The following is a 26980-nucleotide window of genomic DNA, read 5'->3' as shown; positions in this document are numbered from 1 at the left end:
ACAAGAATAGAAATAATACAATCTGACAGTGAAGTCATAAAGTCGATAATACAGATTTTATCTATATGTAATGACAGACGGTGTGCACAATTCAGTTTAAATGGAGTCATGGAGAAAACTGAGATTCAGGGAGTTCATTATATCTGTTGTGTGTGTGTATCTTTTCCAAATCTTCACATGGAGAACATGGTTTTTGAAAAAGTAAAATAGGATGAAAATAAAAATAAATAAATAAGTCAAAAAGAACTTCAGAGTGTTTTCTGTGCTGTATGGACTCACACACAGAGTTTAAGTGGCTTTGTTAGGGCTTAGCTGTTGCTGTACAGTCCCTCATGCACAGACCATGTGTGCTTAGTGGCAGCTTATCCACCGGGGTGTCAAATGTTACATCACGTGTTTTTGTTTATGTTTGAGAGCGAAAGAGAGAGGAATTGAGTGTTGGGCAAATATTTGGATTTAAAATAAATGAAATTATCGACAATATGCTGCAGAAACACTGAAACACTGGTTTAAAGTTTTTTTTTTTTCTTCTCTTCTGCTACATAAACCAGATGAAGACAGTGCACGGTTGACAGATGTATAAAAACTAATGGAGAGGTGTCATTTCCAGCGGTTGATTCGTCGCAGCTGCACATAGGCCAGAGACATACAGACAAATGTCATTCCCAGCAGAGCCACATGGTTCTGCCAGAAGCCCCACGCAGAGTAATCCAGGCCCCGGAGATCCAGGAACACCTCGCCTGGGATGCTGCAGTATAGATAAGAGAGGCTCAGTGTGTGTGTGTGTTGTATGGGATGCGGTAATTGTGTTTAAAGGAGTGGCTATCACACTCACATTGTGCGGTTGCTGTAGAACGCCTGTCCTCTCATTTCGTTGATGAATGCCGCCTGAGAGAGACGAGCAGAGGGGGCTAAACAACTCTTCACACTTCAGATAAAGACCTGCTAAATGCATTCCTGTAACCTCAGCCCTGCTCCTGTTCCTCCACCTCTTCTCTATATCCTACAACTTACATCCAGTCCGTATTTGAAGATACTGATCCACTGCAGCCAGGACAGCCAGCTCAGCATACTGTTGAGACTGACCAGATAACCACCGAAAACCTACAGGGTGTAAAAAGGGAATGAAGCAAAGAATTACTCACATCACCGGTGTCGTACTCGAGTCACAAAAACCTTTTTCAAGGCCCCAGTGTTCAAGTCCAAGGCCCAATTCCATGTCTCATTTTTACCTCTACTCCTTCAAGAACGTGACACATCATCTCAAGTGGCTAAATGTTTTTTGACAGAGATTCAACATGCTGTTGTTTAAAAACAAAACAAAACAAACATTTTGTTGTCAGCTATGGCTATATCTCTTTTATGGAATTATGTACTGGTCTGCCACAAAGTGGAGACAAGTCAGAGAAAGTCTTGTATGCCAAAGTGACTTGGAATACTAGTGGACAATTTTAAGGTACAAACGAGTGACTGTAAACAAGTTTTGTTTTGGTTAGCATAGCTACACAACATGCCAACCAATGTTAGCTTTATGGCGGTTAAGGCCTGTACATACTCCACAAGAACCATGAAATGTGTTTGTTTTCTCAAAGAAAGAACAGTTAGCTCTGGCTCCAGGACATTTCATACTTCTACCTCCTACCTCCTTGGATTTGGTTAATCTGGTAAAAATCTTCAGCACCTCTCTCATTGAAGTGGAGCCCTGAAAAATCTCTTCACCCCACACCCATTTTAACAAGAATCAGGACACACTGCCTACACATGAACATGCAAAACGGAGAGGTGGAGCAGAAGGTGAAATCGGACTGAGCCCGAGTCAAGTCCCCATTACATGTGTCTGAGACTCAGCCCAGTTCCTAGATGGACTCCAGTGCTCTACACCATCCATCCATCCATTTTCTACCGCTTTATCCTCCATAGGAGGGTAGCGGGGGGTGCTGTGCCAATCTCAGCTGACATAGGGTGATGAGCGGGGTACACCCTGGACAGTTTGCCAGTCCATTGCAGGGCCACATAGAGACAAGCAACCATTCAAGCATTCACTCTCACACCTACAGTCAAGTCTAATTTATCTAATCCCCATATTGCATGTTTTTGGACTGTGGGAGGAAGCCAGAGAGCCCGTAGAAAAAAAACATGCACACACGGGGAGAACAAGCAAACTCCATGAAGAAAAGGCAAGAGTGCTAACCACTACTGCTCCACTCCACTGACTGAAAATAAAAAAGGGTCAGCAATAAGAATGTATTCACTATATAACCCAAGAGCCAAACAAATCCAATCCAAATACATTTCTATAGGACATTTAAAAACAACCAGTGTTGTACATTGCATAAATACATAGAACAGAAATACGAAACAACAACATATGAAACAACAATATAAACTAAAAGCAATATAAAAAAACAATAAAACATGGAAACAAGGTCAATAAAAAAAATGCCAACTGTTATAGATGGCCAGGGAACACCAAGTGGGTTTTGAGCTTCAGTCAATGCAATTTTTGGTCTTCATCAGTACACCTCGACTCTACCCTCATAAAAACACCACATGTATAAGCCTGGTGTATGTGGGACAGTGTGTGTGTCTGTGACTCACCATCATGAAGACCAAGGGCAGAGCAATTAAGACGTTAGCCATGGCAAATGTCGAAACACTTGCCGAGACGAGGAAAGCCAAGCCCACTCCTGCCAGACTGACCAGAGACATGGTCAGAACAAAACACATGAAGGCCTCAACGCCAGACCTCAGACCTGGAAGACAGATTCACATTGTATGTGTACACAGTCTTGTATAAAGTACCTAAAAGTGATACTTGAGTTCAAGTATCTTAACAGAAAATTACTTTAGTAAAAGTTGAAGTCACTTTTTATAATATTTCTTAAGTAAGAGTCTTAACATTTACTGCACTTAAGCTGTCATTCAACTGGAAGTTTGTGGGTTAACTTCTTGGCTCGGTTAGTCTATATGACCTTGAGCAAGGCTCTTACCCACTTGTTGAAGTGTGTCAATGGCAAAACGGTAGCGTAAAGCAGCTCATCAAGACAAGAAATAAATACAGACCATTACCAACTCTTCTTCTTCTTCTGATTTTATTTGGTAGTAACTGTTACTGTTGTTACAGATTTTTCACACGTGAGCAGAAGGAAATGAACCCACAACCTTCCACAGCCCTACCACTGAGCTACCATGGCTCAATCCTTACTCCTTTTACTTCTAAAACTTCCATCCATCCATTATCTATCTACCGGGGGCTGTGCCAATATCAGCTGACCTTTGCATCCCTTCTAAAACTTGAGTACATTTTATATTAGAAAATTATATTTGATACTTAAGACTTTTACTGAAGTAATATTATAAAACGTGACTTCAACTCCTAGCAAAGTCATTTTCTGTTAAGATACTTGCACTTTTACTCAAGTATCCCTTTAATGTTCTACTGGGTACTTGGGGGATGATGGGATCATAAGGGCATGAGTCCTGGCTCTGCGTAGTATACAATAATAATATGGTGCTCAAACTCAGGTAAATAATTACCCATCATGAAGTAGGTGATGCATGAAAACACAATGATGGGGATCACTCGGTTGGGGATGAGGTCAGCAAAGATCTTGGACAGGAAGTAGACGGAGGTGCGATAATAGCCGCTTGAGTTTTCATGACTTAAAAATAAGGGGAGAAAAGAAAAGCATTATGGAAGACTCTCAAGAAACTGATAAACACAAACAATGACAGTTGTTGACATGAGATCATACAGCCAAATGACACTGGGGCCACAGAACATCTAATCTGGCCAGAAGGGGGCCAGTCAAGAGAATAAAAGTCCAACTTTTTTTTGGAAAAAAGCAACATTACCACGATGGTAATGGTAAATGGTTGCTTTTCTAGTCTTGATGACCACTCAAAACAGCTTTGCACTAAAGTTTTTCCATTCCAATGTCCTAGCGGAGCCAGGTATTTCAAAATAAAAGTGTCTGTGTTGAAATGAAATAGTTCACAATAACAAATGTATTCATGACACTAAATGACTCAAAGAAACATACAGAAATAACTCTATTATAACTATATTATTATGGGCCATAAGTTTGAGACCTGCTTTATACAGCATCAAACTTTAATCTTTCTCACCATCACTATAACAATACGTGTGACGATATTTCACAGACTTTCAAAATAAAAGTGTTATGTGAGAATATGGAACGATATCGTATTTATGATGCAAAATTAATACCTCATTACAACTCAATACTAAGTGATGGGCAACATGAAATCACGGGCCACAAGTTTGAGACCTCTGCTGTGTATCATTTATTGGTCAGCAGTTCTTCCTATACCAAGACATTAATTAGACACACTGACCACTGTTGGCATCAAATATGTTTAAATCCAGATCACATGCACAATAGGTGTAAAACTGTGAAAATCAGAAAATAAAGTCGTAACAACGCACTGGAGCTTCATTTCAGCCTTCTGCTCCAAACAGCAGATGAAATTAGACATCACAAAACAGACACTCTCTTTCACTCACATGAAGATCACCCTTTCGTTTATGAAGAGTTCCACAGCAGAGAGATTCGCAAACACCATGTTAATGATGAGGAAGAAGAACGCTCCGGACCTGTGGTTGAGAAACAGAGCGACCACGTTATCTTAATATCATTTCTTCTGATAGACAATCAGAAAATGTCAGCAAAAACAATCTGTTGGGTGTTTTCTCTCCATAAACCAGAGTATCACATAGCATTGCAGCATCATAAAAGCACGTTTCCTCACCTTGACATCAAGGCTTCTTATCTCACTAATTTTGACATGACTCCAGGTGTCACGTCCCAACACTTGTTTATATACATGAAGGTGAAAGGTACAAGTGTGAAATATCTAGTTTTAAATGGAGTCTTTACCACACATTTACACAGATTCCCAGGCTTCTTATCTCTCATACACTGTACATACTGTATAGCCCTAAATAATTATGCATACTGAAGATGGGCGAATAACACTTTCTGTGTCTGATACCAATATCACAAAGAATCTCTTGATACTGATATCAGTCTTATACAGTCCTTTTCCTTTTTTTCGTCTTTTTTTTATCAGTTTTATACTTTCATTTAAAACAAATATTCTCAATATTGTTGTCTCTTCACATTTTCCTGCATATGACATGCAAAATATGTTCCAGAAAAGAACAAAGAAAATGATTTGAAGCTGTCCTCAGAAGTGGTTTAAATGTAATAATGTTATTCTTCTCTAACTCTATTCTTTTTGTGTTGTGTTTGCTGGCTATTTTGAATCTTCTGCTTCTCTTTTTTCCCTCATATTGTTGATATTTCTGCAGTACATGTACGTATGACAATGTATTCCAAGAAATCTATCCACACTGTAAAGATGAAAATGTAGAGATCTGCATTGACTGAAGTGAGGATTGTATACATTGTACAATGAACTTCAAACGTGAACACTACATCACCATTGGAGATGTTAAAGCTGTACTTCATGTGCTCTATGATTCAGCATAATTGCTATTATGCTGAATTCTTTGTTTCATAAGTGCTCCTTTATTCGTGGGTCTTTCATGGAAGAGAGCTCTTGAGTCTGCCTGACTTATTAAATAAGAAATAAAACCATTATGTTTCAATTTCTTCTTTCAGATGAGCTGAGGAGGAGGAGGAGGAGGAGGAGTGCACAGAGGTGAACATAGAGAGCAGATACAACTGTTGGCTTTAATAAAGCAGGTTTGCCACATCAGTACCTGTTCTGTATCGCCTCAGGCAGCGACAGTGGCATCTGGTAATAAATGAGCCCCACCAGAAGAGCAAAAGTGATGGTGAGAGCCAGCTGGGCATAAGAGGTCTGAGGGTTCCTCAGAGAGTTCCGCACTGTCCTGCCGCACACAACACGTAACTGTGTCTCACACACACACACAAAGGGAATTACTTTATGACCACAATGACAATCAAAAGATAAACTGGGTTCACTGAGCGGGCAGCCAAGCACACTGACCTCACAGCTGATTGACACAGTCTGCCTCATCACAGTATGAATTCATTTCAGTTTCTGTCAATCGTACATTTATAATGAACTTATCTAAGCAGTGATTTATTTATCTTTGGATGCAGAGCAGGCTGACCTGATAAAGAAAAGAGGTTGCATAGTCAACTGGCTCATCTTGACCTTTGCCGCGTTCAGCACTGCTCAGGTTTAAACGGCCGAGCTCCTCAAGGACTCTCTGGCACAGTGAGGACTGGCGATACCTTGATGCCAAAGGATTTTGACTGTCATCTGTGGAAAGACAGGACAATGTTGTAGATAAAGGCAGACGGTGTGAAGGTTTTCTCTCTCCCTCACTCTTTTTTTTACAACAGTCAGTATCTGGAATAGGGTTTGGTTTTTGGTCGGTGAAATGTCAAGGTGTTTTGGTTAATGCTGAAAGCTACACATTAAATACAATGTCTCTTGTTTGATGTCTTTCCAATATACAGTTTGGAACGCAACGTTTTTTTTAAAAGTGTATTTATTTCAATATTTATATATAAGTATAAATATAAAATATTAAATATTAAATACAAATAGTCTATAATAGACAGAATAGTCGCATTGTCCTAAAAAACATCTAATGATGTTGAATTTCTGACCAAATTCAGTCACTGGGTTTAATTAGACTCCTAAAATTCCCCTCGTAAGCAACATCCTTAGTGGGTTGTTGTTTTAACACTGTGTTTGTGTGCGTGTAGTATGTGTAATCGTACCTGCAGAGATCGACATAATTGTTGATTTTGCCTCTCCATTTGTGACATCCATAAAGAAATCAGCAGGGTTGTTGAAGGATTCAATTTGGTAGCCTGTCCCCCAAAAAAACACCCCCACAATATTAATGTAAAACAACAACCACGATGATGACACATGTACAAATATCCACCACACAAGTATACCACACCCTGACAGGTCAAGAATTGAATTGGAACATAGACATTTAAAATATTGTTTGAGCATCAGAACGCTATGTTACGTTACGTTACGTTACGTTACGCTAAGTTACGTTACGTTACGTTACGTTACGTTACGCTACGTTATGTTATCTGTGCTCATTCAGTGTTTATAAAAACAAACACTACATTAACAAGCAAGACAACACACACACACACTATGTACCAAGGTCTGAGAAGTATTCCAGTGCATGGTCTGCTGCTCCTGCATACACCACCTCCCCTTTATGCATCAGGGTCAGATGATCAAACTGTTTGAAGATGGAATATCGTGGCTGGTGGATGGAGAAGATCACAGTCTTACCTCTCCTGGACATGCTGGACACACATTTAAAAAAAACCAAAAACCTATTAAAACCAAACCATATGTCATCATCATCAACACAAAGATGGCAGATGACAATGAAAGTGCTGCTGGAGCAGAGATCTGACCAAAGTGAATGTTAATTCCATTGTGACAGCTGTGATTATGAGCATGTGTCGTCTTATATGTTTGATAAATCAGTAACGGTGTGGTACTCGTGCAGCAGTTTGATGAGGGAGTTTGCCGTGTTGGAATCCAGGCCTGTGGTTGGTTCATCCAGAAACAGCAGAGACGGAGAAGTGATGAGCTCCATCCCGATGCTGCACCTCTTCCTCTCGCCTCCTGATACACCACGGATAAACTCTGTCCCTATCTGTTCACACACACAACACACACAACACTTGGTTACTAAGCAGAAGAGGGTGGCTATAACTGATCACTCCTGTTATTGTCATTTAAGTCATTTTGAACATGCACCTAACTTTCCACAGAGATAATATACTTTATTGAGGCTTCACATCATTATACAGAACAAGTAAATGTCAGCCACCATGGATATGACTTACTTATACTTTTAAAGACATGAATGTACGAATAATATAGAATTACCAGCTTGTATCTGTACCTTAGTGTTTGCACAGTCGGTGAGACCCAGGTCTTGTATGTCCTCCTCTACAAGGATGTTAGTGATGAAGAGGCTTTCCACAAGTGAGCATCCAGCACAGACCCCTGTGCTGTGGTGAAAATAAGCACCGGTGTGGACTAAAACACACTAAATGTGTAAATGTTCTTTCCGCCACTGCAAAAAACTAAGGCAGGAAAAAGAAGCAGAAAGAAAATGTAAACTTTAAACTGAAGTTGTATTCTAATGATTTGATATTGAAGAGCAAAATGAGCAGCAGATTACATTAATTTCCTATATAAAGCACACAGGCTCCATCTAGTGGCCTTTACAGGCTGCAAAGACAAATGTTAAATCCACTCTCTCTCTCTTTCTGTGTGTGTGTATGTAAGCATGCGTGTGTTCCCTGAAGTGAGGTAAAGAAACCTTTTCTGTTTTCTAGTACACATATTTCACAATCCTGGAGGCAGTTGGCCCGTTGGACTCTCTCCCAGATTGTCAAAAGCCCGCTGTAAACTGCAAAGTTTGAACTTAAACAAATGAAAAACAGATTTACCAGCAAGGATGTGAAATCTTTTGCCCGTGACGTGAGCAGCATCCTGGTCATGGACAGTGTCGAGGCAAAGACGCATGAGCCAGAGAGTGAGCTGAGAGTTGTGTAACTGGGTGAATATGGGATGCAGCTGTGTGAGACAGATACTTAGTAGCGTGGGAAGAACGAGGCTGTTAAAGTGTGTGTGTGCTCAACTCATTGGATTGAAATAGCTTTTTACATTACAATACATGTCATTTAGCCAACGCTTTTATCCAAAGAGATTTACAAAAGTGCATTTAAACATTTGGGTACAAATAAGAGCTAGAAGTAAGTAAGAGCTTCAAGTAGATCAAACTATGAAGTGCTAGTCATAAGTGCGATGTACAAGGTTTTTTTTTGCTTTTTTTTAGCTGATCACAGCTTTGCAGAGTTTAGAGTTCAGAAAGAAACATTACCAAAGCCTTTGTGGTTCCAGTTTCTTTAATCTACTTTTCAATGTTTTTAGTATACACATTGGTGCATGTGCAGCTCTTGACACTGTACGGATGTTTTCTAAGTTCTAAGTTGCTTTGTTGACATTTTAACGGTCGTATTTATTGGGAGCCATTGGACATATTTGCGTGTAATCACACTAAGACGAGCCAGAGAATGTGTTTCAAGTTTTGAAGCGGGGGCTTAGTATGCAAACAAAGAAGAAAGACTGTGTAAAGTGAAGGCCACTGTAGTTCACCGACATGTATGGGAACAGCGTTGGGTGAGCAGAGGAGTCTTCTATTTATTAGATTAGAGTCACTAATTCATACACACTGGACCTTTAAATAACATGTCATACAGAACACCTGCAGCATCTTATGTCTTGTGTGTATTGGTGTATTAGAGTAAGTTTGACCTGCAGCCACGACGCCATGTTAATGAGACATATAAAGAAGACATTATGTAAAAGCTTAATGCTTAATTGGGCTTAATGCATCTCTACTCTGATCACATACCCTGGTACATACAGTAGAACAGCATTTCTGATTTTCCTCCAAGTACCACAATGGGGAAGCTTGCATACCACAGCTTGAGAACCGTGGGTACATTCTTACTTTGTTGTAAGGAGGATAATTCAGTTCAGTTAAGTGTGTCACTTTTGGCCTGTAGGCCTCCAATCAAACTCGCTGTTTGATTGGATCCTGGAAAAGGCAGATCATTTAAAGTGACTCCAGCTCCTCCTGGTACAGACTTCTGTCTCCTGCCTATACGTTCTGTACTGCGTGAGCTGCATTCATGTACAGTAAAAGAACAACATGCTGTGTCTGACTGATGTTAGTCATGATAATGCAGATCTATCTGCTGCCCCCTGCGGGCTCGTGGCAGCTACTGGCGATGTGATAGAAGAGGAAACCCTCTTTTTTTTCCTTTTCTTTTTTTTTCCAATCTGCTTACTGGAGATATTGTGTGTTCACATATAAACATGCATGGTCAGGCAGTCTTATGTGTTGAACTACTGTATATAATATATAAGTGTTTTATTTTGGCATGGTAATGTCATGTTTGCGTCTCCGAATTAAATGAGATCATAATAATGCATTTAGCCCAATTTTGCTTTTACATAATGTGCTTATATGTCTCATTATTATTTTTACACAATGTTTATTGCATTGTTCACTTTAGATTCGCTCTTTCTTGTTCTTGCGTCACATTTTTTTTTATTTTATTCCTCTTTTGCTTTAATTATTGGCGTAAATGTTGTGGCTTTGCCTGCGTTTCGCACTCTTCCGTCCTTATTCTGCTTAAATGTGTTATATAAATGAAATTATGGGGGAAGTAATATCCTAAAATCTGAAATGTTTAGCTGTTGCAGCAGCTGATCGCGTTACACACCACTGTTATTGTCGTTGCACATATGGGACCAAAGCTGTGCACGTAGCATGAAGCGTCTGTCTTGACTGTCACGGCTCGCACATGCGTCTTTACGCACGGCACAGAACGCCCACCCCGGTGCCATGTTCGAGCGGATTGGCTGCTAAAGATAACAGCAGCTCGGTGCGCGCTGTGGTTGGCTGCGGCTCTCTTGGCCATTACGTTATGCTCACTCCACACACACAAGCAGTCGGAGAGAGGGAAGACGTAATGGTTTGATTCCCTGTGCACTTGCCATGGTCGTCGTCCCGACATTACTCGGCAGATTCCTGGAACGGGAGGTGCAATGAAGGTATGCAAAACCTCATCTGCAATTCTGTTCTGTGTGATTCCATTCCATCCGTGAATAGGGTTTCATTGTTCCCCGTTTTTACGCGCGATGCTGCACCGAGGCGCAGAGGAAAACCTCCATCCAGATGCCAATTACATTTTTGCTTGTGTGCACTTAGTTGTGATTAGAACACCGGGCTTGCGTAACGGATGCCGACACGACTGGTTCATTCCGCGCGTGCGAGTCTGAACATTTCCAGGATGTGGTCGTTTTCTTGGCGATACAGCGCGTGCATGCCTGGAAACGCTTTCCCCTGCATCCGCACCGGTCATTGTGATACACAGTGTGTGGGTACAGTGTGTAGCGTTTTAATCATGAGCCTGGTTTGACCCTCAGTGTGAGAGTTCACTTGACTAAAGCTGCTGCTGCAGCGACGTCCATTCATGTCCAGGCTTTAATCCGCTGTAATGAGATAGAGACTGCGGTCATTGAGAGAGTGAGGCATGTTTAACAGAGAGTGAGAGAGGGAAAGGTTCGGATCTCCTCTCCGGTTCGAGCTGCATGTGTCAGGCTGTGGAGGTTCCCTCGGAGTCTCCTTCCTTCCTTCCTCTCAGCAGCAGCAGCAGCAGCAGCAGCATCATGGATGTGCTGTGGTACAGCTGCAGTACAGGAGCACAGGGAGGAAAAGGTGATGATGATGATGGTGGTGAAGGTGATGTAGCAGCTCGAGCTCAGGACCAGATGATAATAGTGAAGGTGATGGCGATGATGTCATCGGTGAACTGGTAGCAGCGTGTCTGTGGCGACAGTCACAGAGCGAAAGGTTAACACAGCCATCACCGTGATTATGTCGCTGCAATATGAAGAGATGCTGCTGTTTGTATGCAGCTGTGACAGGAGTGAGTGACTGAATGTGTCCTTTATGAAATATCATCATACATATGCATGCATACATACATACACCCAACCTGAATTTGTAGTATATTTGAGTATTTGCAGAACAGAGGATTTCCCCTAATCCAGGTGTCTGCAACCTCTAGAATCAGAAGAGACATTTTTGACAACTCAAAAACCTATTTTACCCGCAAAATGATGATTTTTAAAGTTTTGTAACTAAAGTTTGTCGCATTTGTTGGCACGGGAACCCCTTCTTTGAGATTAAACACAGAACTATGTGGCCAAAATTGATTAAAAAAAAAAGGTGACCCACTTTGACATAAATAAAACATTGTTAGGACTTTATGTAGCACTAATACATGTATCCATGTATCATGTACGCGTGACTTCATGGCTTTCCATATTTCACACACAGTTCTGTTGATTTTTTGGGGACGTTTTTAAATATCGCGTCTGACGTAGACATAGGACGAACACATTAAAACACTTGCCTTGTTCTCTAAATACGAGGTGTGCACTTGCCTTTCATTTATCTTATCATTTATGGAGTTTTTTTATGTTACATTACTTGTAATTTGAGCTTGAAAAAGCTGAACAAATCGATTTACTTGTCTTGGATTATATGCGGGGGGGTTGGAAGCTAAATTAAATCCTGGCCATGTCAAATAATTTTATATCCAACAAGAGAAGAGAAGGCACTCGTCTCGGAGACTGAAAGTATCCACCAAGGCCACTCCGTTTCCAACAGTGCCAGCGTGGATTAAAGTCCAGATTTGGACCAAAACATAAATAACAAAAACCTATGGTTTTTTTTCTTTTTCACAGCAACACATTTTTGCAGAGCTAATAGCAAAAATGTCAACAATCCATCTCACAATTGGTTAAAATTTGTAACCTACGTACATCCCCACAACATGTAATCAAAATCCATTCTCAATTTTTTCAGTCATGCTGGATGCAGTAAGACAGGCAAACCGACAAAAGACAGCACATTTGACATTTGTGGGTGAGTTATTTTACCAGATCCCGCCTTTGAAATAATATAATATATGATTCATGTCAGTATTTGACATTTTGTTTTAGGGGAAAACACATTATTTATGTGGCGTCCATACATATATATGGTATTTAAGGTTTGTAAATGACTATATAGATGTGATAAAATGTTCCGTCAGGTGCACTGCATGAAAGTTAGGACAAAATATTAGTAAACAAAATGAGAAATAAATCAAAGTATGAAGCACATAATCACCATGGTAAATAAAGAAAAAAAAAAGAATAGAGGTCATGGGTTTTGTTCAGTTTGTTTTTCTGATTTTTTTTTGGATTGGTTAAAAGCAGCTTTTCCGACTGTTTTCGCTGAATCATGTTAACTCTATGTCATCAATAACAATTTAATCTGGCAAACACTAATCTCTGCTGAAAATTACAAAGATGTCACAGTGATGTGGCACAGAGGCTCACGCCGTGTTCCACATGAGACTCCGTTTTACTTTAGGGGCCGACTCCCCAAAGTGGATGAAGAGATCTAATGCTATGGAGGAGAGTCCAGGGGGCAGAGTGGATTTATGGAGGCGCTTGTTATGTAGTTATGCATTAATATTCCAGGACAATCTCCACAGCAGTCAATATGTGTTTGCACTGCCGAACCAAAAATATCCTCCAGGCTAAATCCTGCCTAAGTTATCCTCTGCCCGTGGAGAAAACTGTTAAAAAAAAAAACCTGTTCTTCTGCAGACACAAATCCAAATGTGGCCAACAGCAGAGTGTAACACGCGTCTCCAGTGGAAGTGAACATGAATCACTGCGCGTGATTGAACTTTAATGTGTAATTTCGATGAAAAATGACATTCATCATTTTTAGACAAATGACAAAACGCTTATAAATGATGTAGTTCCTCTCTCGCTCTCTCTCACACACACACACTATATTACTCTTCAGTCAGTCTGCACACTCGCAGTTCACTTTTCACTTTGAGTGACACTTCCAGAGGGAAAAACAGGATTCACCAGACAGAGAGAGGAAATGAAAAGTGTGCGAGAGACAGACGATGATGAAAATGTTGTGAAGGATGACAGTTGTTTACACCGCGAGCGTCATAATTATCTTAGTTTGGTGTGCGTTTGTGTCTGTGTGTTGATTTGCTGTATCATGCCTGCATTGTGATGATGATGATAATTTCAACCATCATCTGAGATTACTAAGACTAAGTGCATATTAACAGGCTCATACCTGATGGACTCTTATCCAAGCGATCGATATCTGAGTTTTTCCAAGATCACGTGGACACAGGAATCAATCGTCAACTCCGATTCTCGAATCAGACTTGTGTCAAACCAGGTAAGTATCTGTTAAGTGGCTCTGTGACATTAATTTGACAGTGATATTGGAGTCCACCCTGCTTTTTGGCCAGGACGCACGTGCCGAGCGTTGTCAACATAGACCTGCAGCAGCTGCACGGTAAAGTGTGCAGAGGACATCACATTCAATGTGTACATTTAGTCAAAATGTAACTTGAATTAGCAGCAGATATTGTCCTTTTTTACACAAATTAGGCTTAAAATGACCTTTTCCTTAAGTGCAGTTTTACTTCCCACGACCTGCAAACTTTACCATCAGAGTTTGGTTTAAGCTGATTTACAAGTATTTGATTTTTATGGTTTGTCCATCAATGCTGTAAAGTAGCTCTATTTCCTTTTGTTTTATTAAGTTCCCACTCAGAGTCAGAAGCATGAGTGTATCAGGGCATGTGGTGGTTTTATAGACGTCAACTTCACCAGAGTTAATCGTCACTGACATTAATGACGTTAGTCGTCTCCCTGGTTCTGTTCAAAGTGTTCTGTGACACTAAACAAATCAAATCTCCTCACCTGATGCTGCTCGAAGGAAGGTGAAGAGTGTTATCTTTGCATTTCAGACTCACATAGTTCTACTTAAACACTCCAACCCTCGTATGACCCATTTAGGCCTTATCTTAAGTTCTGGGCCCATATGGTTACACGTGTCTGTGTCGATGCAGTTCTTGAGATTTCATCCCCCAAAGTCAAATTAATGTTCATGCAGAGGAGGCCTGAACGTGTCTGATTTTCCTCTCCTATTTCTATTTAAACCTGTTTTTTTTTTTTTTGCATGTAAACTGGGTCTGGAGTGTTTGCTAATCCAATTCCAGCAGCAGCGTGAGAAATGTGTCAATCATTTAGCTAAGACCTGCAATTACAGTGTCCAGACGGAGGTGATTGGGATAACAAAAATGTTATTACACTGATTTCAGAGGTTCCAGAGGGATAAACTTAAATGATGCACTAAAAAAACCAAAAATCAAAACAGTGTACTACATGTGATGTTTGCTCTTGTCCCTTGTTTGTGCGGGACTCCCTGCCTGCTGAGCTTACAGTGTGCTAATTGAAGTGACAGAGGGATCTCGTGCCGCTGGCTCTAAGCCAGATCACGGTGTTCTCTGGAGGAAACGCTGCTGCACAGTGCCGTAAATATTCATTTTCAGAGGCTTCACTGCATTACAAAGACAGTGGAATGTAACCTGAGAGACTTTTTAGCAGCCGAACATCCGGTCAAGTCAAAGCACCGGGGCAAATAATTCCAAGTTGTCGTTGTTTTATTGCACGTATGAAGCCGGGGGAAGTAAATTTCATGACAAAGCGAGCTGCTGGTGGTAGGTTTAGCTGAGGACAAGACGCAGGGAGCTAAAAATAGCATTCTGATTAACATAATATTAATTAAGAGCTGCTTTGATCATTTTCTTGAAACATTTTTGTCATTTATCAAACAGGAAATGCTAAACATTAATTGCGTATGTCCTCTGTTTGAGGATCCAGTTTTGTATTTGCCTAAATTCTGTAAAATTACTTTTTATAAATATATATTTGGTTGAACAAAGGATGAGTAGCTTAATCAGAATTCTACGTTGGTGAATAGGGAAACATATAATACATATGAGATATATTATAACTTTTAAGTCAAAGTTCATGTTAGAGATTTAAAACAGATAAAACAAGATAAGATGATGCCTTACCACATGAGGTACCATTGAAATACTGACTTCTGTAAATGGACATAGAACATACAGCAGAGCAATCAAATATAGAACAATGAATGTAATAGGTAGAAAATATTCTGGTAGTACCATGTCATTACTAACAAATCCCCCTTGGTAACATCAATGATAAAAGTGTGATAATAAAAAGAAAATTTTGCAGCAATACCATGTTATTTCCAAATTAATATCCAGGTTACAGCTTGGTAATGTGACTTATCATAGGCTACCATAAGTGTAATACCTTCACATGGGCATTTTGTGAATGAAAATGTGTAGAGTTGAAATTAGGTCCCACTTGGTAATTACTATATAATAATATAACTTGGTATCGCCCTAGTATTTCCTCCCAGATACAAAATGATATTACTACCATGTTGTTACTGCAGTGTAATGTAAAGTCAGTGTAACTTTGCAAACCTGCCCTGAGCTCAGACCTTCCGCCTTGACGCCACATGTAGTGCCTGCTTCATAAGATTACATAATGATTCCCTAAGCAGACGGTTGACGCGAGACCACACAGTGTTTGTGACAAGTGGGAGCAGAATGCTGCCTTAAGAGGAGATGTGGCGGGACCCTGTGAACTCGCAGGACTTTCTGCACAGAGCTGGGAACCACAGAGGCCTGACATTATGCTCATGTCAGCTATTGATTCTGCAGGCCGGGGAACAACAGAAGACATATTCTCTCCTTGCTGACCTGCCCCTCCCTCTACTCTCATCAGTATGCTCAAAGGAGCAGTGACTCCCATCGCGGCATCTTTGCTCTCTGTCTCTGGCTTGTCTTGTGGTCAGCAAACACAGATCTGCCTGTTCTTTCTGTGTGGACCCATTTATTAAATTTAAAAAACAACACGCACTGTACTCTGTACTACATAAGTTTACATGCGCAGTTTAATGGAGCTAAGGCCGTAGTCGGACTAAGACAGGCAATCGGACAACTTGCAGAGTCCAAGTATACATGCGGAGGAGAAAATCGATGTAGTGTACGTCTGACTCCACCTCAATAGGTGGCGATGTATCGCTCTATAAGCGAGCGCGTACTGAATCAGTTTCCTGTTGACCTTTTACGATGTGAATCATGATACAAATTAGACGGATCATGGCTCTTGTGGTTGCCGTATTGTCCGAAGAAAGACGCCGCCACCGAGTAAAGTTTTGTGTGTGTGCAGAAAGTCCAACTCCAGTCCGACTAAGCGTATACATGCAGGAGTAATCGGACTATGAATCGCATTATCCAGGTACGTTAGTCCGACTTAGACTGGTTCAATTGTAGTTGGACCATCGTCACGTTTACATGACTTTAAGAAAACCAAATTATTGTCTTAGTCTGACTGAAATCGGACTTTTAACATGCATGTATACGCACTGACTGACGCAGCTTTCGACTGACATTTCCCATGATTCCACGCGCCTTCATGGCGTTATCAAACTAGTTCCTCTGTTATTGTTTTGATTGAGAGACCCCTAGCAGTAGAAGTTACATACTGTGCTTTTAGCTGAGCTGTTTGCACATTTCCTCTGGACAAGGAAAACTTCTTGTGTGTCTCTCGCATCTAATACTTATATATGCGGCTGTTTTTCAGATTGCCAAAATAAAGTAGTGACTGAGACATTTAACTCACAGATAGATCTCTTTGTTGAACATCATTAATAGGAGCTTTTACAGTGCAGTTCTCTAATTATCTCTGACCTCAAAGATTCTCAGCGAGCACTCTCAATAATGTGTCTTCTCCCCCCTCCTCTTCCTCTCAGTTTTCACTCTTTGCTCCAAACCAAGGGAGACCGTCTCCTTAATAACAGAGTGTAGGGTTGCATCGTATATTTCATATCAGGGTGCATTAGGGCTCTGCAATAATTTAATGTGTTGCAATATCATTTTCCTCAATAGCAATTGAATGCTGTATCACAGATTTGTGAATAGTTTTGCTGTTTAATAAGTGTGTGTTCATTTCTGTCCATAAAAAACATTAGCTGGTTTCCTGAACTCCTCAAATATTAACTAATAAACTGATAAGAAAATAAAGAAAACTACATCATCCAGTGATCATAATAACAAACAATATTTTATTGTGTGGTGACAAACAACATTTTGATGACTGAAAATGCAAACTAAGTTCACCCAGGACGTATCAATTTGTGCATCCTTGCATAAGTGTCGTGTATAATGGTAGCTTTATGGTGACATGCAGTAAAGGACTATCTTATTTTAAAACTATAACGGTAAATATGAAACGGAAGCTTGAATCTTAAAAAGTTATATAGCAAATCAAGTCGCAGGGGCAATATAAGTCAGAAAAGTTTGCCATTAGACGTTTTGCTTAAATCGTTCAGCCCTATTACTTGCTTATGTTTACAGTTTCATTCACTAAAACTCCACAAGAGTTTCCTGACACTTGTTAAGTTTTTAAATTATTATACCTCTTGCCCTGGATTTAGCCTTTCCAGTGACATAAAAGCTGCCCTACTTTTTGTGGAAGGTTGTTTGGGGATGTAACTTAATAGGCCTAAAAAAAACAGATCCTAAGCTCCCCTCCCCTGTGTTTTAGTTATTTACAGAAAATTCTTGTTTCTCAGAGTCTCTGTTAGATGATGCCACCAAAAGTTTGTTTGTGTGTCTTTGCTCTCCACAGGCAGGAGCATCGTCCATGTGGGCGTCATGCTGTGGGCTGCTGAACGAGGTGATGGGCACGGGCACGGTGCGGACACAGCAGCCTGGGTTTGGAGCAGGGGCTCGGCCCTTCCGCTTCGCCCCCAGCGCCGGCTACTCCACCTACCCGCCCACCGGCTCAGGGAGCGCTGGACAGCTGTGCAAGGCCTGCGGACTGGCCTTCTCCGTCTTTAGACGCAAGGTAAACAATCAGGAGTGAAATGGAATCCATGCTCTCACAGACGAGCTGATTGAATGAGGCAAGCTAGAGTAGTGTTTGGGGACAATACTTGGTCTGTTTTTTTAGCAATAACAACACATATCGTGATGCAGGGGTGATGATATGATGTACTGATATATATGAATACTACAAGCAATTTGTTTCCCCCTAAAGAGTCTAATTGAACAAAAACTACAGTCTTTCTTTGAAAGACATTCTGCCAAATGACAATAATTTCACCTAAACCTATAAAAGAAATCTATACTGATTTATGTAGCAGTGCTTTTTTAAAGTTCCAAGATAAAACTAAGTGAATAAAAAGGACAAAACTCTTGCTTACACATTTTTGCATAAATGGAGTTTGAAATAACGACAAACTGCATTGTGTTGCGTTTTTTGCTGAAGTAAAATATCTTGAGTTATAAAGATATAATTTGACTGAATAACTCAAAAGTCCGCACTATTGATGTTTCAAAAAAAAAAGGGGGAAAAGCATTGGCGTTATCCTTTAGGAGGATACGCCATACATATTTATTCTGGTATTTCCTGGTGTCTCTGCACAGCTGCCCGTGTCAGGGATTAATGGCAGCGTGCACAGCGTCCGTCTGCCACAGGGTTTTCATCAGGGCTCGCTTGATTCACATCGCTCTATCGTCATCCACACGCCGGTTGCCTGTCTGACTGCGAGTTGATTTCTTTGATACACGTGTGTGTGTGTGAGAGAGAGATATTAACGGTGAATGATTGAAGAACAGTATGTGCCGTGGTGGACCTGACCATATTTGCGCACTACTGATAAGTAAAAGGTTGACAGCATTTCAAGTGTCAGTCTACTCAGGTGGTCTGGAAAATGTCAAGCAGGAGATAAAGACAGCTTGTCTCTTTTTCCTTTTTACCTAGAAAATAACAGAGTGTGCAGGACATGAGCTGCAGGATATTTTCTCTCTCTTCTTACATTATCTAAGGTTTCAAAACCTCTCTCTTTGTTTATTGTCAGTCATCATCTAACCGCTTTATCCTCCACCAGAGGGTCGCGGGGGGTGCTGTGCCAATCTCAGCTACATCAGGCGATAGGCGGGGTACACCCTGGACAGTTCGCCAGTCCATCGCAGGGCCACACACAGATAGAGACGAACAAACATTCCCTCTCACACTCACTCCTATGGTCAATTTAGATTTAATTTACCTAATCCCCACATTGCATGTTTTTGGACTGTGGGAGGAAGCCGGAGAACCCGGAGAGAACCCACGCACACACGGGGAGAACATGCAAACTCCATGCAGAAAGGCCCTTGTTCCAACCGGGGCTCGAACCCGGGTCTAACCACTACACTACAGTGTGGCTTGTTTAAAGTGCAAATCTCAAAAATATTAAGCTTATGTATAAATTAGGGTTGCTATTTCGTTTGAACATTTGTAATTTCACCTTCTTAAAAGATCCAGTGTTTAACATTTAGGAGGGATAATTGGAATGTAGCTTGGTACGCAAACTATGGTGACACAAAAAAGGAGTGTTTACATATTTTCTGGTATGCAAAGGTCAACATAGTTCCCTGATGTGCTTCAGTAGTGTTAGCAGATAACTACTCACTTCTGTCGTCACTGGAAGAGTCATGAGACAAAAGACAAAAGAATCAAACTGAACAATGCCAATGTGAAGATCAAAAAAGATGTAAAAAATCCTGAAAACATGTGTTAATCGCCAACATTTAGCAATGGACATTTCTAAAAATGTTAATATTTAACAGAGGAGTCTGGTGTATTTAGTGACAGCACTGCCAAAAGCCATGTAAAATAAATGCATATTCTCTGGGTTCTTTTGTTTGTGGACAAAACAAGTCATTAGTGGACATGTCAGTATGTCAGTATGAGTTTTGGTAAACAATAGCGCAAGTTTGGTTTTTCTGACACATTTGTGACACATTTATGACATTTTATAGACCAAACAACTAATCAATGAATCAACAAAATAATATAATATAAAATAAAATAAAAAATCAGCGCTTGCGACACAAATATAAATCCATACAGTTGGAGTTGGGATATACAGACATTTACTTCTTATATTAATTCTAACATTTATGATCCATTTTCTGCCAATCAAAACCAGCTAATTAAGCACAAATAATCACAATTATATAATACAAGGAAAATATATGCACACAAAACATCAACTGTTTGCTGAAATATAATTGTCTTTTAGTAAAAAAGTTATTTGTGATGTGACATCAAAAAAGTGTCACATTGTCATGCAGCAAGTTTATAAAGTAGAATTCTGGATTACTGCTGGGAAGTAAAAAAACAAAAAAAAAACAATGGTGGGTTGATTTAGTTATTCTGGTGCAAATGAAACAATGTTACCAGAAGCTGCAGTGAGCTCAGTTCCATCATTTGACCCATTTCCCACTTCTCAAAATAGTAAAGTCCCTCTCAGTGTATGATTCATTTATTCATCAAAAGTGATGGAGGATGAATACTTTAATATGCCAACAGAAGTCGAACATCAGGGCCCACTTAGTAATAATTATATAGACATCATTTTAAAAGGCTTGATGTAGATAAACTTACTTGAATGAGGAGTTAGATTTCTTTACTCAGACCAAATCACATCTCTTTCCCCCCCCCTCATCTCCCCCGCAGCACATCTGCTGTGACTGTAAGAAGAGTTTTTGCACCCTGTGCTCGGTGCTGCAGGAGGACCTGCACTGCTGCACAACCTGCCATCTACTGCGGGGCACAGCTTTCCAGCGGCCTCGGCTCATGCAGCTGCGAGTGAAAGACCTGCGCCAGTACCTGCTGCTGCGCAACATCCCCCCCGACACGTGCAGGGAGAAAGAGGACCTGGTGGACCTGGTGCTCTGTCATCAGGGGGCAAGGGCGCCTCAGAGAGCAGTGCTGGTAGAGGACGAGGAGGAAGAGGAGGAGGAGGACGAAGAAGAAGAAGAAGAAGAAGAGGAGGAGGAGGAAGACACTCATGAGGAGGAGGAGGAAGACGGGGAAGATGACACAGACAGTCTGCACTCACTCCCCCCCTCACATGCCGCCTCGCCCCGCTCAGCCACCTCTGAACAGTCAGTCCTCTCCGCCTCTCAGGGAGACGTTCTCAGCCCAGGAAGTGACAGCTCAGGAACCACCAGCCAGGTCTGACAGTGTTCAGTGTGCAGCCACTCATTCACTCATTCTCTCATTCACTCAAATATGCCCTCATTCTTTCCAAGATTATTCATTTCAAAGGTGCAATCAAACGTCTCTGTGCGACAGTTCTTAAGTCCCTGGTAAACAACAGCTCTCTGTCATCCACATTTTCAGATGTTGTTGTTGTTTCATTTTAGTTTATTTGCCCTCATTGTTTTTTGTTTGACTCTCAGTGCTTTGTTGTGAACAAAGTACAACTGTTTTCCCTCAACTGACAATGACACAGCTCAGCTCGACGAACTCTGAAGTGACAACTGGAAACAGCTGCGTTAGCTGTGTTTTCTCACACTACTGTCTTTAAGTTAAAGAACTGATGCAGTGAGGACATTTTATTTGTTCCCTACAGATTCAAAGACCTGTTTGTAGTCTTACATTTACATGCAGATTAACAGTCTGATTGTAGTCGAACTAAGACAATCATTTGGTTTTCATAATGTCATGTAAACACGTCAGTCCAACTAAAATCGAGCTAGTCTTAGTCAGACTAATTTACCAGGATCACATAATCAGGTCTGATTACTCCTGCGTGTATACGCTTAGTCGGACTGGAGTCGGTTTTCTGCGCATGCACCGAAATGTCCTCCCCGGCATCAGTGACAACTACATACCTTGGTTAGAGTTAGGTTTCGGTTTAAGGTGGGGATAAGTTTTAAAATCTGAAGTCGGAGGTCAACGTTAGGCAATGCATTATGTAAATGAGTGTCCTCACAAAGGACAGAAACGTGTTTGTGAGCACATAACAGAGTTCTCAGTGCAGCCAGTGAAGCAGATTAAGCTCTTTGCCTTTTTTAGGTCTGTAACATAAGCTGAGTCTGTTATGCAACAACCACACAGGTTGAGAAATCCCCCACAGCATCACAGCTGCAGCTAAACAACAAAACACGCTGTACATCTCTCACATCTCTCATCCCCCCGTAGATAATCTCTCAATTTGTTTTTGTTTTTCTTGTTTGTTTTTAGAATTTCTCCTAGTTTGTGCAGGTTTGACATTCTTGTTGTTGAAAAAGATTCTCCAAATCCACAGTTTAGACTTTTGAGCCACTCTTCTGTTCAGTTGTTATTTTGTCTTGAGGTAAATAAATTAGTCTATCTTTTAATATAGGCATCATCTCAAGTGTACCAACATTGTGATGTTATATATGCAGCGAGACATAATATTATAATGGATAACTTGAAATTGTATTATACAAAAAATGATTTGTGTACCAGTTTTTGTTTTTACATTATAAAGGTAGTGGGAGTTCAGTGGGTTTGGAGTCTAACCTATAACTAATGTATTTATATAGCACCTTAAAAAACAAAGTGCTTTGTCAGACGAAGCAAAAGTAGGATAATCGGGGGGGGAAATGAAATTCAGAACACCAAATCTCAAGAGAGTCAAGATAACATCATGTAAAGGCGAGTAATTAATAGTAAAAAGAATAATATTAGATCTGTGCTCAAACACACTTAGGAAGAATAGGTAGAAATGCAGCATTATAAAGAAAATTAAAAGTATCAAAAGCAATGAAACATCAGAGGCCATTGTTTATATCAAGATATGAGACTATGGATATTTCCTGAAACATGCTTTTAGCCTCATGAAAACGATTATGTCAGAAACACCTGAAGGGAATTTCTTTATATTTGGCAAGAACAACATGCTTCAACTGGAGTGATTTGGAAAACGTGATAAAGTGGTGTAAGCAGTGTTTTATTAAGCTGACTGAAAGTTAAAACAAACTCAACTGACTTCCGTCTCCACTCACACAGGAGCATGAGGACACTCCAGCAGCGTCCCTCTTGAACCTGGAGCCCACTGAAAATATCATTGAGGTATGACACTTTTATATTCAATCATAGAAATGAAAGAATAGACTTTGAAGTAAAAGCCTTGCTGGTCGTGTAGTGACCACAGCCGTGGTTCTCATTTGAACGACAGGTCAGTCCTGGGACACAGAGGAGAATCAGAGCTTCGTTGTCTGATCTGGACAATGAAGAGGCGATAGAACACCTCTCCGTGCGCCAGCTGAAAGAGATTCTCGCCAGGAACTTTGTCAATTACTCGGGCTGCTGTGAGAAGTGGGAGCTGCTAGAGCGAGTGCATCGACTCTACAGAGAAAACGAGCAGAACAGGAAATCCAGTACGAAACTTTCATTTGATTTTGTTTGCCTCTAAATGTATTGAAAAGTGTTGTGACCTGCTCTTGTCTATAATCAAAATATGTTTTTCTCTTCTTTTTTAGTAGAAAATGTGAGCATCACTGCAGGTAATTTGGCTTTTTCTTATTATCACATTTGTTGTTGCTACGTATCTACACCTTCCAATGCTTCTCCTTATGCAAATAGATACCACTCATTAAGGAATACATTGGCATTGAATGCAGTTTTAATGACTGTTAACACTGTGTTTTATATTAATTACTGCTCATTTGTATCTATAAAGTGGTGGCATATCCCCCACCTCTCTGCAACAGTGGAGATGGAGGTAAGACATTCTCATAAAAAAAAGCCACTTTTCACGTCCACCTTCATGGAAGATTCCTGTACATTGCACCTCTCATTTCATAGTAATAAACAGTCAAAGCATGCTGAAGCCATTTTTACACATTTGACCTTTTAAATGATTATCGTATCATGGTCAGTTGAGTCATTATCTTGTGTCTGTCTCTCTCTCAGCCCCCCCCCCGTGTGTAAACTGTGCATCATCTCATTATATTCTGAAGAGCAGCCTCTCATTGTCATTAATGCACTCTCTTAGAGCTCTTACCTCTTGATGAGTCATCGTATTACTCCAGTGGCAGCGTGTCTCCACCAGGTGTAATTACATTTTCAGACCTGCTCCAGCTTCTCTTATGATACGAAGGTCGGGGGATCATATTATCCCACTCGACAGTCAGATGCGTGGGGACAGCAAGCAGGCCGCAGCTCAGTTGGGCTCATCTAGATGTGAGCAGCGGGAGACAGATTCAGGCCAGTGAGCTGATCAGTCAGCTGTCAGACATTTAATTCCTATTAACTAACACAATGACTAACTTGTGGCTCATTTGTGTGGTCAGATTCCAGCGCTTTAATTGTTTAAAATGACTGTTAAGTCACGCCGCTGTCACCAGCCTGACAAGGACACTTGCCCTTACTGGAAACGTGGCTGCCAGCAAAGTGATTTTAGCCACTTAACAAAAGGCTTGTCTAATGAATTCTATGCCTGCTTAAGTCTACAATATCTGAAGAGTATATTTGCCACTTTACACAGCTGTGAGACAACCTCTTCTGACACCTAATCCCATCCATCTTCTACCGCTTTATCCTCCACATGAGGGTCACGGGGGAAGCTGTGACATAGGGTGATAGGCGGGGTACACCCTGGACAGTTCACCAGTCCATCACAGGGCCACAAAGAACATACTATACTATGACTTGTTTGTCTCATTTTGCACGAAATACTATACTATCACATTTTTTGGTGCTTTTGGACGACATTCTATACTATGAAATTTTTGTCTCATTTTGGACAACATACTATAGTATGACTTTTTGAGTTATTTTGTACTACATACTATACTATGACTTTTTTGAGTTATTTTGGACGACATACTACACTATGACTTTTTTTCTCATTTTGGACGACACTCTATACTATGAGTTTTTTATCTCATTTTGGATGACATACTATTCAATGACAATTTTTGGTGATTTTGGATGACATACTATACTATGACATTTTTGTCTCATTTTGAAAAACATATTATACTGTGACATTTTTGTGTGATTCTGGACGACATACTATACTATGACATTTTTTTTATCATTTTTGATGACATTCTATTCTATGACAATTTTTGGTAATTTTGGTCTACATACTATATTATGTCTTTTTTGAGTTATTTTGGACGACATACTATACTATGACATTTTTGTCTCATTTTTAAAAACATACTGTACTATGACTTTTTTGTCTCATTTTGGATGACATACAATTCTATGACAATTTTTGGTAATTTTGGACTACATGCTATACTATGACTTTTTTGAGTTATTTTGGACGACATACTATACTATGACATTTTTTTCTCATTTTGGATGACAGATTATTCTATGACGTTTTTGTTGATTTTGGACGACATACTATTCTATGACATTTTTGTCTCATTTTGGATGACATACTATACTATAACAATTTTTGGTTATTTTGGACGACATACTATACTATGAAATTTTTGTCTCATTTTGGACGAAATACTATACTATCACATTTTTTGGTGCTTTTGGGCAACATACAATACTATGACTTTTTTGTCTCATTTTGGACAACATACTATACTGACTTTTTTAAGTTATATTGGACGACATACTATACTATGACATTTTTTTCTCATTTTGGACGACAGTATAATTTGACTTTTTTGTCTCATTTTGGATGACATACTATTCTAAGACATTTTTGTCTCATTTTGCACGACATTCTATACTATGACATTTTTGAGTTATTTTGGACGACATACTGTAATATGACATAATTGAGTTGTTTTGGACGACATTCTATACTATGACATACTATGACTATGACATTCAAACATTGAAGGTACAGAAGTATATCTTATGAGATGTTAACTTCATTTCTGAGGTTCATATCATAGGGACAGTAGAAAAATGAAACAGTCTTATACCAGCTGAATATGCACAAAAACAGATACAAAAAGAAAAACACATCCAAACTGTGAAATCATTGCAAAATAAAACACTGAGGGTACAGAATAATATCTTATAAGATGTTAACATCATTTTTGAGGTTTATATTATGAGACAAAAGAAAATTGACAAAAATCAAGAAACAGCCTTATCTCAACTGAAAGCTCACAAAGATAGAGACCAATAGAAAACACATCCAAACAGTAAAACCACTGCAAAATCAAACAGTGAAGGTATAGAAGTATATCTTATCAGATATGAACTTCATTAGTGAAGTTCATATTATGGGACAGTAGAAAAAAGAGAAACATTCTAAAACAGCCTTATCTCAGATGATTACGCACAAGAACAGACACCAATATCAAACACATTCCAACAGTAAAATCATTGTAAAATCAAACAGTGAAGGTATAGAAGTATAGCTTATGATATGTTCATTTCATTAGTGAGGTTTATATCATGGGACAGTAGGAAAAAGGAAAACATTCGAAAACATCCTTATCTCAGATGAATGCGCACACAAAAAGACAAAATCGAAAAAAACATCCCAACAGTGAAATTATTACAAAATCAAACACTAAGGGCTCAGAAGTATATCTTGTAAGATGTTTAACTTATTAGGGAGGTTTATATTATGAGACAGTAGAAAAAAGAAAAGTTTCGAAAACATCCTTATCTC

General features: G+C 39.9%; 2 protein-coding genes across 6 annotated transcripts; one reads left to right on the top strand and one right to left on the bottom strand.

Annotated features, from left to right (window-relative positions):
* Positions 1-190: 190 nt before the first annotated feature.
* LOC122770970 (broad substrate specificity ATP-binding cassette transporter ABCG2-like) lies at positions 191-10508 on the bottom strand. Its single transcript, XM_044028207.1, has 13 exons — positions 10408-10508; positions 7913-8021; positions 7503-7660; positions 7150-7301; positions 6747-6839; positions 6128-6279; positions 5750-5901; positions 4529-4618; positions 3538-3662; positions 2599-2753; positions 1015-1104; positions 836-888; positions 191-748 (listed from the first exon to the last, which is right to left on the bottom strand). Exons 1-13 carry the CDS (start codon positions 10506-10508, stop codon positions 601-603), a joined length of 1578 nt encoding a protein of 525 aa, XP_043884142.1. The 3' UTR covers positions 191-600.
* An 8-nt stretch (positions 10509-10516) lies between these two features.
* Positions 10517-24943, top strand: LOC122770499 (E3 ubiquitin-protein ligase RNF34-like). Of its 5 annotated transcripts, none has more exons than XM_044027386.1 (9): positions 10517-10641; positions 12464-12523; positions 13743-13858; positions 18202-18420; positions 21079-21579; positions 23386-23448; positions 23555-23756; positions 23862-23882; positions 24059-24943. In XM_044027386.1, the coding sequence occupies exons 2-9, from the start codon at positions 12466-12468 to the stop codon at positions 24115-24117; spliced, it is 1239 nt and encodes a 412-aa protein (XP_043883321.1). In that variant the 5' UTR covers positions 10517-10641; positions 12464-12465; the 3' UTR covers positions 24118-24943. The 5 variants fall into 5 exon arrangements, with proteins under 5 accessions (XP_043883321.1, XP_043883320.1, XP_043883322.1 ...); XM_044027385.1 differs by having other exon boundaries at positions 23859-23882; XM_044027387.1 differs by lacking the exon at positions 12464-12523 and having other exon boundaries at positions 23859-23882.
* Positions 24944-26980: the final 2037 nt, after the last annotated feature.

The sequence above is a fragment of the Solea senegalensis genome, linkage group LG6 (genome assembly GCF_019176455.1).
Source record: "Solea senegalensis isolate Sse05_10M linkage group LG6, IFAPA_SoseM_1, whole genome shotgun sequence".
Lineage (NCBI taxonomy): Eukaryota > Metazoa > Chordata > Actinopteri > Pleuronectiformes > Soleidae > Solea > Solea senegalensis.
This window is presented reverse-complemented; position numbering and strand designations above follow the sequence as displayed.